This window comes from Hyaena hyaena, unplaced genomic scaffold (genome assembly GCF_003009895.1).
Source record: "Hyaena hyaena isolate Hyena2069 unplaced genomic scaffold, ASM300989v1 scaffold_601, whole genome shotgun sequence".
Classification (NCBI taxonomy): Eukaryota; Metazoa; Chordata; class Mammalia; order Carnivora; family Hyaenidae; genus Hyaena; species Hyaena hyaena.
In genome coordinates, this window is record NW_024081232.1 from 430,294 (window position 1) to 446,379 (window position 16,086).

Genomic DNA, 16,086 nt, shown 5'->3' on the forward strand with positions numbered 1-16,086 from the left:
GGTTGGGGGTTAGGAGAGAACAGGGAGTGATTACAAATAGGTGGGGGCTTCTTTTTGGGGAGATAAAAATGTTTTGGAAGTAGAAAGTGTTACTGGTAGCACAACTCTGGATGTACTAAAATCCATTGAACTATACACTTTTTAAAATTTTATAGTATGTGAGTTATTCTCAGTAAATCTATTATTAAAAAAAGGCTTTTCAGAGAAAAAACGCTGTAGTTCCAAACCAATGTTTGGCAAAGCTTATATAGGAAAATCTTGTTAATCACTTTCACGAATGACTGACCTAGCTCAGAGAAAACTCTATGCCAGGATTTCTTTAATCTAAATAGGCAAGAAATCTTTCTGGTAATTCTGAATAAATTTTTCAATTCTTCACTAACTGTCTATTTCCCAAGGAGTTCCAGTCTTATTTTCTTAATAACTTTCTTCATTAAAATAGTTTCCTCGAATCTAAGTATCTGGCATATAGGACATGCAATTAAAAATAACTTAACATTTCTTAGAAAAGAACATATCTTGTAACATTTATATTCCAAGATCATACATGTATATCCTAGAAACATTCCTAGGATGTTTCTCAAATGTTGAGCCCTTCTTGTGGTGTTCATGTAGTTTTTTTTCCATAAGGATTCTTTTTTTACAAAAATATTTATTTATTTTTGAGAGACAGAGAGGGCATGAGCAGGGGAGGGGCAGAGAGAGACACACACACAGAATCAGAAGCAGCCTCCAGCCTCTGAGCTATCAGCACAGAGCCAGAAGCAGGGCTTGAACCCATGAACCATGAGATCATGACCTGAGCTGAAGTCGGATGCTGAATCGACTGAGCCACCCAGGCATCCCTCCATAAGGATTCTTTTTATCAAATCTTTGTAACTTCAACAATTAAGTAAGTATAATGAACATTTGGCAAAATAATATTTTTTAAAGTTGCATATTATGAAAAAACTTTGAAGCAATTAGGTACATGACTTTTCATGGCAGAAAAATGCAAAGTGACTAACAATTCTCCTTATAAATCATCTAGGACATGAGCATCTACAGAACAGAATGATAAAAAGTAGTTGACAAAAAAAGAACATCCTTTTATGATAAAAAAAAAAAAACCCTCAACAAATTGGGTACAGGAAAAACATGCCTCAACACAATAAAAGCCATATATGACAAGCCATAGTTAATAATGAAAGACTGGAGGTGCCTGGTGGCTCAGTCAGCTAAGCATCCAGTTCTTGATCTCAGCTAAGGTCATGATCTCACGGTTTGTGGGTTCAAGACCCATGTCGGGCTGCTGGCAATGCAAAGCACGCTTGGGATTCTCTTTCTCACTCTCTCTCCCTTTTCCTCTGCCCCTCCCCTCTTCATGTGCTTTTCTCTGTCTCTCTCTCAAAAGAAACAGACTTAAAAAAATGTCTTTAAAAAAACCGTGAAAGACTGAAAGCTTTTCCCCTAAGACTAAGACAATGGTGCCCATTCTCACCACTCCTATTCAACATAGCACTGAAGTTCTAGCCAGAGCAATCAGGCAAGAAAAAGAAAGAAAAGGCATTGAAATTGGAAAGAAAAAAGTAAAACTGTCCCTGTGTGCACATGACATGATCTTACATATAGAAAATCTTGGGGGTGCCAGGGTGCCCAGGTGGGTTAAGTGTCCAACTTCGGCTCAGATCATGATCTCATGGTTTGTGAGTTCAAGCCCTGCATTGGGCTCTCTGCTGTCACTATGGAGTCCCCCACTCTCCCTGCCCCTCCTCCCCTCACTTTCAATCTCTCTCTCTCAAAAATAAACATTAAAAAAATCTTAAATAAAATAGAAAATTTTAAAAGATTACCAAAAAACTGTTAGAACTAATAAACAAATTTGGTAAAGTTGCAGGATGCAAAGGCAATGAATAAAAATTAGCTACATTTCTGTACACTCACAGCAATCAATCAGAAAGAAAAATTAAGAGGAACATGGCAGAGTAAGAAGATCCTATGCTCACTTCATCCCAGGGATGCAACTAAATAATACCCACATCAGTGTAAATAACACCCCCCCCAAATGATTGAAGACTGGCAAAACAAACTCTCTGCAGCTAACTGTAAAGAAGAGGCCACATCAAAATGGGTAGGAGGGGTAAAGCAGCAGTCAGGAGCTAAAGGGACTCACAGGACTGTTCATGAGATATCGTGATACCACCAACATGGAGAGGGGAGAGAAAAAGATCCTCACACCAAGCACTCAGGCCACCTAAACCTTCAGAGTAAAACAGGCTTTGCTCCAAATTTCACAAGTTCTTACAACTGGCAGAGCTTAACACCTGCAACTTTAAAAACAGCAGGCTTGGTTCTGTATGAGCCAGAAGGAAACAGTAAATTGAGCCCTCACCTTTAAAGAGACAGTACAATAAACAGCCTGCTGAGATACTGCATAGAAGCAGCACTTTAAAAATGCCTGGAGAGGGGCGCCTGGGTGGCTCAGTCGGTTGAGCGTCGGACTTTGGCTCAGGTCATGATCTCACGGTTCATGGGTTCAAGCCCTGCATTGGGCTCTGTGCTGACAGCTAGCTCAGAGTCTGGAGCCTGTTTAAGATTCTGTGTCTCCCTCTCTCTCTGACCCTCCCCTGCTCACGCTGTCTCTCTACCTCAGAAACAAATAAAATATTTAAAAAAAAAAATTTTTTTTTTAATGCCTGGAGCATACGGGAGGGAGATTTGTTTACTGATCTCAGAGCATGTACTGGAGGGGCGTGGATCTTTGGGAGAATTCTCAAAAAACAAAGGAGATGGCAGGCACAGTTTCCCTCCCCGAGCACCCAGCCTAGATACATGGACACTTGTAGTAACGAGTGAAGCACCAATATTCCACAAATAACTTGCTAACACTGTACCCCATCCTGACATTCTCTTGCAGACACGCCCTCTCCCACAGGTCCTTCCTCCGAGTCTCCTCCCATAGCAGACTTGCACAAACCTTGCTAACATACCACCCTGATCCTGTGTTCTCTTGAGTCTTATCCCCTACAATACGCACTTGAATGGAGCCCATCCAAAATGATGCCATGAGCCTGGCAGTCTGCAAGCAGCCCTGACAGGGGCCAGCACAACTCCAAAGTGACTCTAGCTCTGGGAGAAGGAAAAACAAAACAAAACACATATAACCATCTGAATGTGGTTCCAGCAGTGGGATGGAGGCAGATATCAGGTCTGACTGTAGGACCTTCCCAATAGTGAAAGCTTCTCAGGGGACAACACAGGGAAAGTGCCCTGCAGTTCAGTGCTACTGCATCTCTGACAAACTCCTGGTCTGACCCAACTCAAGCCCAAGGCCCCAGACTGGCCCACTAACAACAAAGGGACTAAACCCTGCCCACAACAGGCAAAGAGAGGCACATCACACTCTGGACTGAAGGCAACAGAGGCTTACCCACAATAGCAGGGCACTAGCAAAACACATAGGAGACACCCCTGAAGCACCAGTTTCTGGTCAATAGGGAAGACTGCACTACAGGGCACTACAGGACCTCTTCTTCATAAGCCCACTACTTTTTCCCCCTCTTTTTAAAATATAATTTATTGTCAAACTAGCTTACATATAACACCCAGTGTTCATCCCAACAAGTGCCCTCCTCAATGCCCATCACCCATTTTCCTCTCTCCCTCATCCCCCTCCCCCTCAGTTTGTTCTCTGTATTTAAGAATCTCTTGTGGTTTGCCTCCCTCCCTCTCTGCTTATAACTATGTTTCTCCCTTTCCTTCTCCCATGGTTTTCTGTTAAGTTTCTTAACTTCCACATGAGTGAAAACATGATATCTGTCCCTCTCTGACTGACTTACTTCACTCAGCATAATACCTTCTAGTACCATCCACGTTGCTGCAAATGGTATGATTTCATTCTTTCCCATTGCCAAGTAGTATTCCATTGTATATATAAACCACAACTTCTTTATCCATTCATCAACTGATGGACATTTAGGCTTTTTCCATAATTTGAATATTGTTAAAAGTGCTGCTATAAATACTGGGGTACATGTGTCCCTATGCATCAGCACTCCATATTCCTTGGGTAAATTCCTAGCAGTGCTATTGCTGGATCATAGGGTAGTTCTATTTTCGATGTTCTGAGGACGCTCCACACTGTTTTCCAGAACAGCTGCATCAGTTTGCATTCCCACCAACAGTGCAAGAGAGTTCCCGTTTCTCCACATCCTCACCAGCATCTGTAGTTTCCTGATTTGCTCATTTTAGCCACTATGACTATTGTGAGGTGGTATCTCAGTGTGGCTTTGATTTGTGTTTCCCTGATGATGAGTGACATTGAGCATCTTTCCATGTGTCTGCTGGCCATATGGATGTCTTCTTTTGAAAAGCGTCTATTCGTGTCTTCCGCCCATTTCTTCAAAGGATTATTTGTTTTTTGGGTGTTGAGTTGGTAAGTTCTTTATAGATTTTAGATACTAGCCCTTTATCTAATACGTCATTTGCAAGTATCTCTTCCCATTCCATCAATTGCCTTTTAGTTTTGTTGACTGTTTCCTTTGTAGTGCAGAATCTTTTTATCTTGATGATCTTGATGAGGTCCCAATAGTTCATTTTTGCTTTTAATTCCCTTGCCTTTAGAGATGTGTCAAGTAAGAAACTGCTGCGGCTAAGGCCGAAGAGGTTGTTGCCTGCTTTCTCCTTTAGAGTTTTGATGGTTTCCTGTTTCACATTTAGGTCTTTCATCCATTTTGAGTTTATTTTTGTGTATGGTCTAAGAAAGTGGTCTACTTTCATCCTTCGGCATGTTGCTGTCCAGTTCTCCCAGCACCATTTGTTAAAGATACTGTCTTTTTTCCATTGGATACTCTTTCCCGCTTTGTCAAAGATTAAAAAGAAATACAATTATAGGACCAATTATGAATTCTCTATTCTAATCCATTAGTATATGTGTCTATTTTTGTGCCAAAACAATACTGTCTTGATGATTACAGCTTTGTAGTAGAGGCTAAAGTCTGGGATTTGATACCTTCCACTTTGGTTTTCTTTTTCAATATTAACTTTGGATATTCGGGGTCTTTTGTAGTTCCATATAAAATAAGCCCACTACTTTGAAGAGCAGGAGACAGTGCTGACTTAGACATAGAGCTAGACACAGAGTTGGACAAAATGAGGACACAGAGGAATATCTCCCAAATGAAGGAAAAGGACAAAATCACAGTAAGTGAGCTAAATAAAATAGAGATAAGTAATATGCCTGATAGAGAATTTAAAGTAATGGCCATAAAGATACTCACTGAACTTGAGAGAAAGTGGAGGACCTCAAAAAACAAATAGAAAACATAAAAAAGAATCAATCAGAGATGAAGAATTCAGTAACTAGATGGGGGTGCCTGAGTGGCTCAATCAGTTGGGTTTTCAACTCTTGTTTCAGCTCAGGTCATGATCTCACAGTCATGAAATCAAGCCCCACAGTGGGCTCTCCACTGGGTGTGGAACCTGTTTGAGATTCTCCCTCTCCTGCTCATGTGCACATGGTCTCTCTCTTCCTCCTTCCCCCCCCCAAAACATTAGATGGAATAAATACAGGACTACAGGAAGCAGAAAACGAATCTGTGACCTGGAAGACACAATGATGGAAAGCCATCAAGCTGAACAGGAGAGAGAAAATATAACAATAATAAATGAAAACAGACTAAAGGTACTCAGCAACACCATCAAGTGTAATAACATTCACATTATAAGGATCCTAGAAGGAGCAGAGAGGGAAAAAAAAAAAGGCAGAAAATGTATTTGAAGAAATAATAGCTTAAAATGTGGGGAAGGAAGCAGACATCCAGATCCATGAGGCACAGAGAGTCCCCAAACCAAGATCAATCCAAGGAGGCCCACACCAAGACACATAGTAATTAAAATGGCAAAAAGTAGAGATAAAGAGAGAATTTCTAAAGCAGCAAGAGAAAATAAAATAGTTACATAAAAGAAAAACTCCAAATGGCTATCAGCTGATTTTTCACCAGAAACTTTGCAGGCCAAAGGGAATGCCATGATATATTCAAAGCGCTTAAAGAAAAAAATAAAAATCACAACCTAGAATACTCTATCCAGCAAGGCTATCATTCAGAATAGAAGGAGAGATAAAGAGTTTCCTAGAAAAACAAAAGTTAAAAGGAATTCATGACTACTAAACCAGCCCGACAAGAAATGTTAAAGGGGGCTCTTTGAGTGGAAAGACTATATGCAGGAATAAGAAAAGTAGGGAGCACAAAAGCAGTAAAAATAAGTATATCTATAAAAATCAGTCAAGGGACTCACACAATAAAAGAATATAAATCATGACACCATATACCTAAAATGTTGGGGAAGGGGGAGAGAAGTAAACAAATGGGTTAAACTTTAATGACCATCAACTTAATATAGACTGCTATATGCCTAAGACATTATTACAAAACTAACAGTAACCACAAATCAAAAACCAGTAATACATATGCAAAAAATAAAGAGAATAGAATCCAAGTATATCACTAAATAAAACCAGCAATCCTTGAAAGAAAAGAACAAAAGAAAGGAACAGAGAGGAACTACAAAACAACCGTAAAACAAGTAACAAAGTGACAATAAGTACATACTTATCAATTACTTTGGGGGTGCCTGGGTGGCTTAGTCGGTTAAGTGTCTGACTTCGGCTCAGGTCATGATCTCACAGTTTGTGAGTTCGAGCCCCTCATCAGCCTCTGGGCTGACAGCTTGGAAGCTGGGGGCCTGCTTTGGATTCTGTGTCTCCCTCTCTCTCTGCCCCTCCCTTGCTCATACTCTGTCTCTCTCAAAAATAAACATTAAAAAAAATTTTTTTTTTAAAAATAATCACTTTGAAAGCCAATAGATTAAACCCTTCAATTAGAAGGCACAGAGTGACAAAATGGTTGAATATAAGACCCAAGGCACCTGGGTGGCTCAGTCAGTTGGGTGTCTGACTTTTTTTTTTAATAAAATTTTTAAAAATATTTATTTATATTTGAGAGACAGAAAGAGACAAAGCATGAGCAGGGGAGGGCAGAGAGAGAGGGAGACACAGAATCTGAAGCAGGATCCAGGCTCTGAGCTGCCAGCACAGAGCCTGATGTGGGGCTCGAACACACAGACCGCGAGATCATAACCTGAGCCAAAGTTAGATGCTCAACTGACTGAGCCACCCTGGCACCCCGGGTATCTGGCTTTTAATTTCAGCTCAGGTCATGATCTTACGGTTCATGGGTTTGAGCCACGAAAGTATATCATTCACTCATGGTAGAGAAGGAAATCCTGTGATTTGTGACAATGGATGGACCTTGAAGGTATAATGCTAAGTGAAATAAATCAGGCAGAGAAAGACAAATACTACATTCTATCATTTACATGTAGAATCTGAAAAAGTGAAACCCACAGAAACAGAGAGTAAAATGGTGCCTGCAAGGGGATGAGGGTTGAGGGAAATGGGAGATGTTGGTCAAAGAGTAAAAACTTCTAGTGAGAAGATGAAAAACTCCTGGGAATCTACTGCAAAGCATGGCAACTACAGTTAACAAAACTATATTATATACTGGAAAGTTGCTAAGAGAGTATATCTTAAACATTCTTACCTCTCCCCCACATAATCCTGTGAGGTGATGGACATATTAACTAATCTTACTATGGTAATTATTTCACAATACATGTGTATAAGATCATCACATTGTATACCTTACAATTATGCATTGTATATCAATTATATTTCAATAAAACTGGAAAAGAATTTTACAAAAGAACAGAAAAATAAAGCTGTCTATATCAAATAGTAAATGGGCAGAAATAGCTTTTCTATAAAAGAAGACATATTTTTCTACTGCAAACTTATAAAATATAAGGAAGATATAAATAATTCAGGAGATAATACTTTTAAGCAATAGCTAAAATATATATAAAAGAAAATTTTTGAAAAGATTAAAGATTATGATCACTACAGCTTTAAAAAAGGCAGAATCAGGGGCACTTGGGTGGCTTAGTCAGTTAAGCGTCCCACTTCGTCTTCGGTCATGATCTCATGGTTCGTGAGTTCCAGGCCCACATCAGGCTCTGTGCTGACAGCTGGGAGCCTGGAGCCTGCTTCAGATTCTGTATTGCCCTCTCTTTCTCTGTCCCTCCCCCATTTACACTCTGTCTCTCTCCCTCTCTCTGCGGAACAAATAAATATTAAAAATATTCTTAAAAAGGCAGAATCAAAGCTTGGGGTATAGGGTATTAGAATATAGCTTTCCACACTACAGCATGAATTACAGATATCTGATACTATTTATATGAAAAAAGACAGCATTGATATCCAAAATCTACCATAAAAATAAATTTTTTTTTAATGTTTATTTATTTTTGAGAGACATAGAGAGAGAAAGAATCCTAAGCAGGCTCCAGGCTCTCAGCTGTCAGCACAGAGCCTGATGTGGGGCCTTGAACTCACAGACCACAAAATCATGACCTGAGCCGAAGTCAACACTTAACCAACTGAGCCACCCAGGTGCCCCCAAAATAAAATTATTCTAAGATAAAACTGAATGTATGTGATTTTTAAATTTGCTTTATGTAGAAAATAAGTATAAAAAGATGTGAACTCTGCAAGCACTCTCTTTTCATTTGAAGAAAAAAATTTTTTTAAAAATTTTTATGTCTTTTATTTTGAGAGACAGAGACAGACAGTGAGCGGGGGAGGGGCAGAGAGAGAGGGAGACACAGAATCTGAAGCAGGCTCCAGGCTGTGAGCTGTCAGCAAAGAGACCGATACAGGGCTTGAACCCACGAACTGTGAGATCATGACCTGAGCTGAAGTCGGACACTTACCCAACTGAGCCACCCAGGAGATCCTTGAAGAAATTTTTTTAATGTTTATTTATTTTGAGAGAGAGAGGAAAGGGGGGCGGCAGAGAGGAGAGAGAATCCCAAGCAGGCTCCATGCTGTCAGCCTAGAGCCTGCTGTGGGGCTGGATCCCATAAACTATGAGATCATGACCTGAGCTAAAACCAAGTGTTGGTCACTTAACAGACTGGGCCACCCACGTGCCCCTACAAGCATTCTCTTTTGATACAAAATTTAAATCACAGTAGAAAACAAACTGCCCATAAATTTATAATTCATTGATCATCATTGTTTACAACTGGTGTATTTATATCTAACCTTTTTTTGTCTGTCTAAACACTTATACAATATACTACACACGTTTTTCTGTTCTTGTATTACTAAATTACAATCATACTCTCTACATAGAGACTATATACCACTTTTTTTGATGTAAAATACATTCCCATGCCATTAAAAGTAAATGGAAACATGCTTTTGGCAGTACAATATTTCAATTATGTATGCGCAATAATTTGGCATTAGACTAGTTCCAGTTTTTCATTATTGTTAAAATGCTATAGTGATTATTTTTATAAGTAAATCTTTGAATCTGATCACCTTCTTGAAAAAAATATCTGGAAGTATGATTTCTAAGCTAAAGAATCTAAACATCTTTAAGAGTTCTAATTATATTACTTTCTATGAAGATATTACATGCCTCAGCCATAATCCACAGTATATGACAGTACCCCTCTCAAGTACGTGTTTACATGTTCACCTCTCTAAAATGACTATACGCTCCCTTGAAAACTCATGTTCATAGTATATTCATCTTTGTAGCCTGGTATCTACCACATAGTAGATGCTACATAAATGGCCACTGATATTCAGCACAACAGCAAAGCTGTACTCCCTGGGTGACAAAGAATGAGGAATTCTCAGTCCTACCTCTGCTGCTGAAGCAAAGGAATCAGTTGATGCAATGCTCAAGGTATCTCGCAGGCCAAATTCATCCACATTCCCCTTCATGGTGACATCTGTATCTTTATCTTAAAAGTAAAAGAAGAAAAGATAAGAAATTGATAGTGTTTGGGGCGCCTGGGTGGCTTAGTCGGTTGAGCGTCCGACTTTCACTTAGGTCATGATCTCGCAGTCCGTGGGTTCGAGCCCCGCGTCGGGCTCTGTGCTGACTGCCAGCTCAGAGCCTGGAGCCTATTTCACAGTCTGTATCTCCCTCTCTCTCTGACCCTCCCCTGCTCACGCTGTCTCTCTCTCTGTCTCCTAGAAATAAATAAAAATATTAAAAAAAAAAAAAGAAATTGATAGTGTTTGTCACTGACATTCTATAGTATGCCTGTCTTTTCTTTCTCTCTTTCTCCCTCCTTCTCTCCCTCCCTTTCTTCCATCTTTATTCAGGCTGGAACCTAAAAGAAAGCCAATAAATACAAACCAATGGGATATAATCTGATAAGATTCTCAAAGTGTGTTCACTGCTTAAGTGATTCTGAAATGCTGCCAAGCAGAGGAGAAAGTGCTATAAAACAGGCATTTTTACTTTGAAAGGGGATTAATTAAACTTAATATCAGATTTAAAAAGCTTCTGAATATGTAATAACTTAAACTGGTAAATAATAACTTAAGTTGGATTACCTATGATATGTTGTAAAATCAGCACATATCAAAGAGAGTCTGAAACAGAGCAAATTAGTTGCAAGTGGCCTTGCCCAAATAGTGAGAACTGGTAGATTCATTCAAATTAAATGAATTATTAACATGAAATGCTGTCTGGCCAGTTACCTGTGATAAACTGATCAATTAAAACAATTCAAGAAGAACTTATTCTTCAGTCCTTAAGGACTATGTTAAAGGACTGAAAGGTCAAAAACAATCAGAGCTGTTGTTTACTCTGGTTACTTGAAGGTCAAATACAACTGTTCCAATGATTATAAGGGCTGAAAAAGTTTAAATACATTGACAAAAGGTTAATCTGGCCATGCCAAGATAGTCTGCCTATTAACATATAAAGCATCTGAATGTGGGTACCAATATCTTCACATATTATCATTAGGAATCTGTAATTTCCAAATAAATACTATACTTACTTACAGATGTGTCTATATTGTAGCAAACAACTGATATGCTTTAAAATTGATCACAAGTGTGAAAACGCAAAGAACAAAATATATACCGATTTTTCTTATTGATTCTCTATTTGCTAAATTTGTCAGAGACTTTATCTTCTTTAAAAAAGAATCAGAGGGGCGTCTGAGTGGCTTGGTTGGTTAAGCATCTGACTCTTGATTTCGGCTCAGATCATGATCTCCCAGTTTAGTAAGATGGAGCCTTGCAGCAGGCATTGAGCAGGGCACCGGAGGCTGCTTGGGATTCTTTCTCTCCCTCTTTTCTTTTTTTAAGTTTATTTATTTGTGAGAGAGAGTATACACCCGTGTGCATGCGTGTGCAAGCAGGTGAGGGGCAGAGAGAGGTAAAGAGAAAATCCCAAGCAAGCTATGCACCATCCATAAATGAGGAGCCCCATGTGGGACTCAAAGCCAACAGAGAGACTATGACTTGAGCTGAAATCAAGAGTTGGAGACCAAATCAATTGAGCTACCCAGGCACCCCTCTCCCTCTCCTTCTGCCCCTCCCCAATTGTGCATGCTCTCTCTTGCTCAAAAAATAATAAAATAAAATAAAATAAAATAAAATAAAATAAAATAAAATAAAATAAAAGGAACCAGGAATCTTTTTGGCTTTTATTCATCTAAATTTCTATGCCATCTTTTTTCCCAAAATAAAATTCATTACCTTTACCAGAAATTTTCCAAGTCCTGTTTAAAACCCTCAAGTACCAAAAAACACAGACATTTGTGATTCTATACAAGAAGTGTAGTTGTTTTTTTTTTTAAAGGAAACCATTAATTCAATTTAAACTTAGAAGTTTTGCAACCAATTTATTTTCCAAACTCTAAACCAAGAAGAAAAGCACACAAGCCGTAATAGGTGCAAGATTCATTCCTATTAAATATCAAAAATAACTGTACACAGAACATATTTATCCCCTACTGTATATTTAGTAGGCCCCTATTTGACAATTTAACCATTTATCTTCCAAGTTTAAATTATAGTTGTTTTCAGATGAAGGTTACATCAATCATTTTAAAGTACCTACTCCACAGCTAAACATCCTTCTACTACTAAATGACTACTAATGGAACACAATCAGAAGTTATTCTACTTTCCAAATACACATTCTTTTAGAAATTTAAAATTTTTCATTGAACTTAAGAACAAAAGAACATAATCGGTTTTACACTTATAAACAGCTATAAGACTGGTATTTTTGGACATTCAATTATCTAGAAAAAAAACCCTATTATTTTCTTTTTAGTGCATATGTGATTTTAAAAACTACACACACAAATACAAATTTATTTACAAAACTAAACTGGCATTTACAACTTTCAAACCTTTATCTACTTAGTTATTTTTCCATTGTTAGTATTAATGATGCAAAAAGAAACCATAGTACAATTTTCATTATGCCAAACCACTTTTAAAGTGGATTAAATTACAAGTCAATTAAGCTAAATCTTGGTTCCATATGACTTCTGCTATTTTCAGAATGGAACACAGACATTTATCTTATGTCACTTTACCTTTCAGACATTACCCATGAGCAGTTAAAAGTCTGTTTTACATCACTCAACAGTAACCAGCTAGTACTTTACTTAAAAAAAAAAAAAAAATCTAACAAAGAAAAATGGCTCAGAGGAACTGGAAAGATTTATTCATTAATCTAATTTTGTATACCACAGGTCATATCTCTCATTTCAGTAATTGTTATGATTCCTGGAATGACAACTTAAATTAGGAAGAGAAATAATACATCTGTTTTTTTAGATTAAGCCAATAAAAGGCATGAGAAAGAATATTGAGTAATATTTCAAACTACTTGCTTTCATGAATCAAATTAAAATTTAAAATACTCTTTCACCTGAGTGTCTCACTTTTGATTTCGGCTGAGGTCATGATCTCATGATTTGGTTTGTGGGTTTGAGCCCTGCTATTAGCACAGAGCCTGCTTGGGATTCTCCCTCTCCCTTTCTCTTTGTGCTTTCTTCCTCTCTCAAATAAATAAATAAACTTAAAGATAAAATACTCTTTCTAAAAAGTATAAACTCCTGATTGTAGTACTGAAAGATAGGGACAGCATGGAAAACTGAAAATCAAAGGCTTCATTTTGGTCAATATTTTCAGAATCTTACCAAATTTTTCTTAGCAGGAAAAAAAAAACCCACATTATCATTACACACTTGCCAAAATGATATAATTTGGAAAAAATGGCAGTTTTTTGGTTAAAGATGTATAGTATTGAAAGTTTACATACCCCTGGTAGAAATGTCAATTAGTAGAACCACTTTGGAGAGTTGGGCAGTATAATGAAAGTTCAAGACTGTATTCTCTGTGACTAGCAATTCTATCCTTAGGTGGTTTTTTAATAGAAATCCATGCTTATATGCATAAGAATATTCCTAACAACATTGCTTCCAACAACTCCAAACTAGGAAAAAAACACAACTGTCCTTCTACCATAGACTAAACAAACTGGGATATTTTCAGACAATGAAATAAGTATACAACAATGAAAGTGAATGAAATGCTGTTATATGTAAGAATAAAGATGAATTCCACATGTTGAGTGAAGAATTATATGTATGATCTCATTCAAATAAAATTCAAAACAAACAAAACTAAACTACAGTGATCAGGACTACACTTAGTTGGTCAAACTATAAGAAAAGCCAGGAAGCAATTAGCATGAGCATCAGGACAAGGGTTATTTTTAGGTATGGGGGGAGGGGCATTGATTAGGACCAGGTATAAGGTACCTTCTAAGGAATTGGCAGTATTTTATATTTTATTTTATTTTTTCAAGTCATCTGTATGTATACCCAACAATAGGGCTCAAACTCATAATCCCAAGATCAAGAATCATATGCTCACCAACTGAGCCACCCATACACCCCAGCAACGTTTTTTGTTTTTTTTTTTTTAAACGTTTTTTATTTATTTCTAGGAGAGAGAGAGAGACAGCGTGAGCAGGGGAGGGTCAGAAAGAGAGGGAGACACAGAATCTGAAACAGGCTCCAGGCTCTGAGCTGGCAGTCAGCACAGAGCCCGACGCGGGGCTCGAACCCACGAACCGCGAGATCATGACCTAAGCGAAAGTCGGACGCGTAACCGACTAAGCCACCCAGGCGCCCCCCCAGCAACGTTTTATTGATAGTTACACAAGAGAGTGAGATAAATCCTGTTTTTTTTTGTTTTGAACACTTTCCTCTAAGGGTTTACACAGAAGGAAAGGAAACAATGTATCTATGTATCTTGGCCCAAATGGCTGACAACAGAAAAGACAATGAAGTATTTCAATACTGACAATGAAGCTGCAAATTATTAGACATGAATTTTATTCCCTGATAGAGGAAGCACCTATAATGATGCTAAGTTCAAAAAGTTAAAATCTGATGAGTCTGTTGAGTATACTAACAAATCAAAAACAATGTATCTTCACCCCATAGAGGAATACCAGTAGTTGTGGTAGACTCTAATGCCACACATAGACCACTCACAACCTTTTTCCTCCTAGTTTACCCATCTTTCTTTGCTATTTAGTGATTGGTTTAGGATTTGAAGTGATAAAGTCTTGGTGGGGATAATCAACTATTTGCAGGAAGAAGACATGGAAACCAAGAGATGCTTGCTATTTAATGACAATAAAAGTATGATGAAACCAATATACATTTATTTCACACTTACTACCTGCCAGAAACCAAGTTACATGCTTTACATATATTATTGCATAATTCTACAATAATCCTTTGAGGTAAGTACTCTTCTTTTTTTCATCATACATATGAAGACGTTAGGGTACAGAAATGTTAAGTAATGGTCCATACTCACACAGTTAAGAAATGGAATGGCAGGATTCAAAAGGAGTCATCTGACACCAGATTCCAAGCTATGAAACTGGAGCTATGGTGCCCAGCACAGTAGCCGCTAGCCATGTGTGGCTACTGACAGCATGAAATGTGGCTAGTCAGAACTGACATGTGTAAAATATACAATGGATTTTGAAAACTTGGTACCAAAAAATATAAAATCTTTTTAATATAAACTAGGTTTAAGAAAAACATAGTATTAAAATTAATTTCACCTCTTTCATTTTACTTTTTCGTGTACCTACTAGAAAACTGAATGTTACATTTGTCAGCCACACTAGATTGCTATTGGACAGTACTATTAGGGCATTCCTTTTTCCTATCTTATCTACAGTGTAAAGAGTTTACAAGCTCTATAAGACTCAGGCTCAACTCACATGTTTTGAGTGACTAAAAGTAGTACCCAAGGTATTCTGCTAAATGCTTTCACTGACTATTGCATTTAATATGTGTAACTGTTAGAGAGGAATAGCCTAATTATGTATAAAAATGCCTTATTGTAACTAGAACAACAAAAAAAAGCCATTTGCCAATCAAAATCTTCAATGGCTCCTTGTCTGGTTTTCAAAGCTTTCCATAATCTCTGTTCACCCTAATTCTGTTTATTAATTAATAAAAGACTCCTCAGTTTTGACTATAGTATACTACATGTTATATTATTATACTGTATGTTATTTCTCATACATAATTATATAACATATACTCTATTATATACCATATATATACACTACTATACACTATACTAAACTATTACATTTACACTATATCATATACTATACTATTCGCTACACTCCCACTTGCCATAGTAATGCAATGGGTAAAAACTTGAGATTTCGAGTCAGCCAGGTAGCATAGCATCTGGATCCCAATTCTGATCTTAGCTTTGCTACTTGTTATCAAGGTAAACTAAGAATAGATAACCATATTTATTTCATAGAGTTGTCATAAGAATTAAATTAGAGATTTCTGGAGGCATAGTACTTTGTACATAGTAAGTGCTAAATAATTTTCAGTGCTATTAATATTGCCATATATATTCTTTACCAAGTTCTTCCTGCATCTTCTCCAACATACAAATTTTTCCTTCTTCTCTCTTGCCCCATGCTACCCAGAAACACATGTGGTTTTAACAATGCAACTCAAGTACTATCACCTAAAGGTATCCTCCAAAAATTATCTAATTTTTTGCTTCTACATGAGGCAGTATAGCAGAAGTGTTAAAATCATGGGCTCTGGAACCAGACAGCTTGGATTCAAATTCTGATTCTGCGACTTCGC

General features: G+C 37.6%; 1 protein-coding gene across 3 annotated transcripts in view; it reads right to left on the bottom strand.

Moving 5' to 3' along the window:
* The window catches only part of MIGA1 (mitoguardin 1), a 94,114-nt gene that overhangs the window by 24,248 nt on the left and 53,780 nt on the right, over positions 1-16,086 (bottom strand). For all 3 annotated transcript variants that reach the window (XM_039257071.1, XM_039257069.1, XM_039257070.1), the window contains exon 8: positions 9,755-9,855. In XM_039257071.1, coding sequence (XP_039113002.1) covers positions 9,755-9,855 — 101 coding nt within the window. The remainder of the gene's footprint in view (positions 1-9,754; positions 9,856-16,086) is intronic.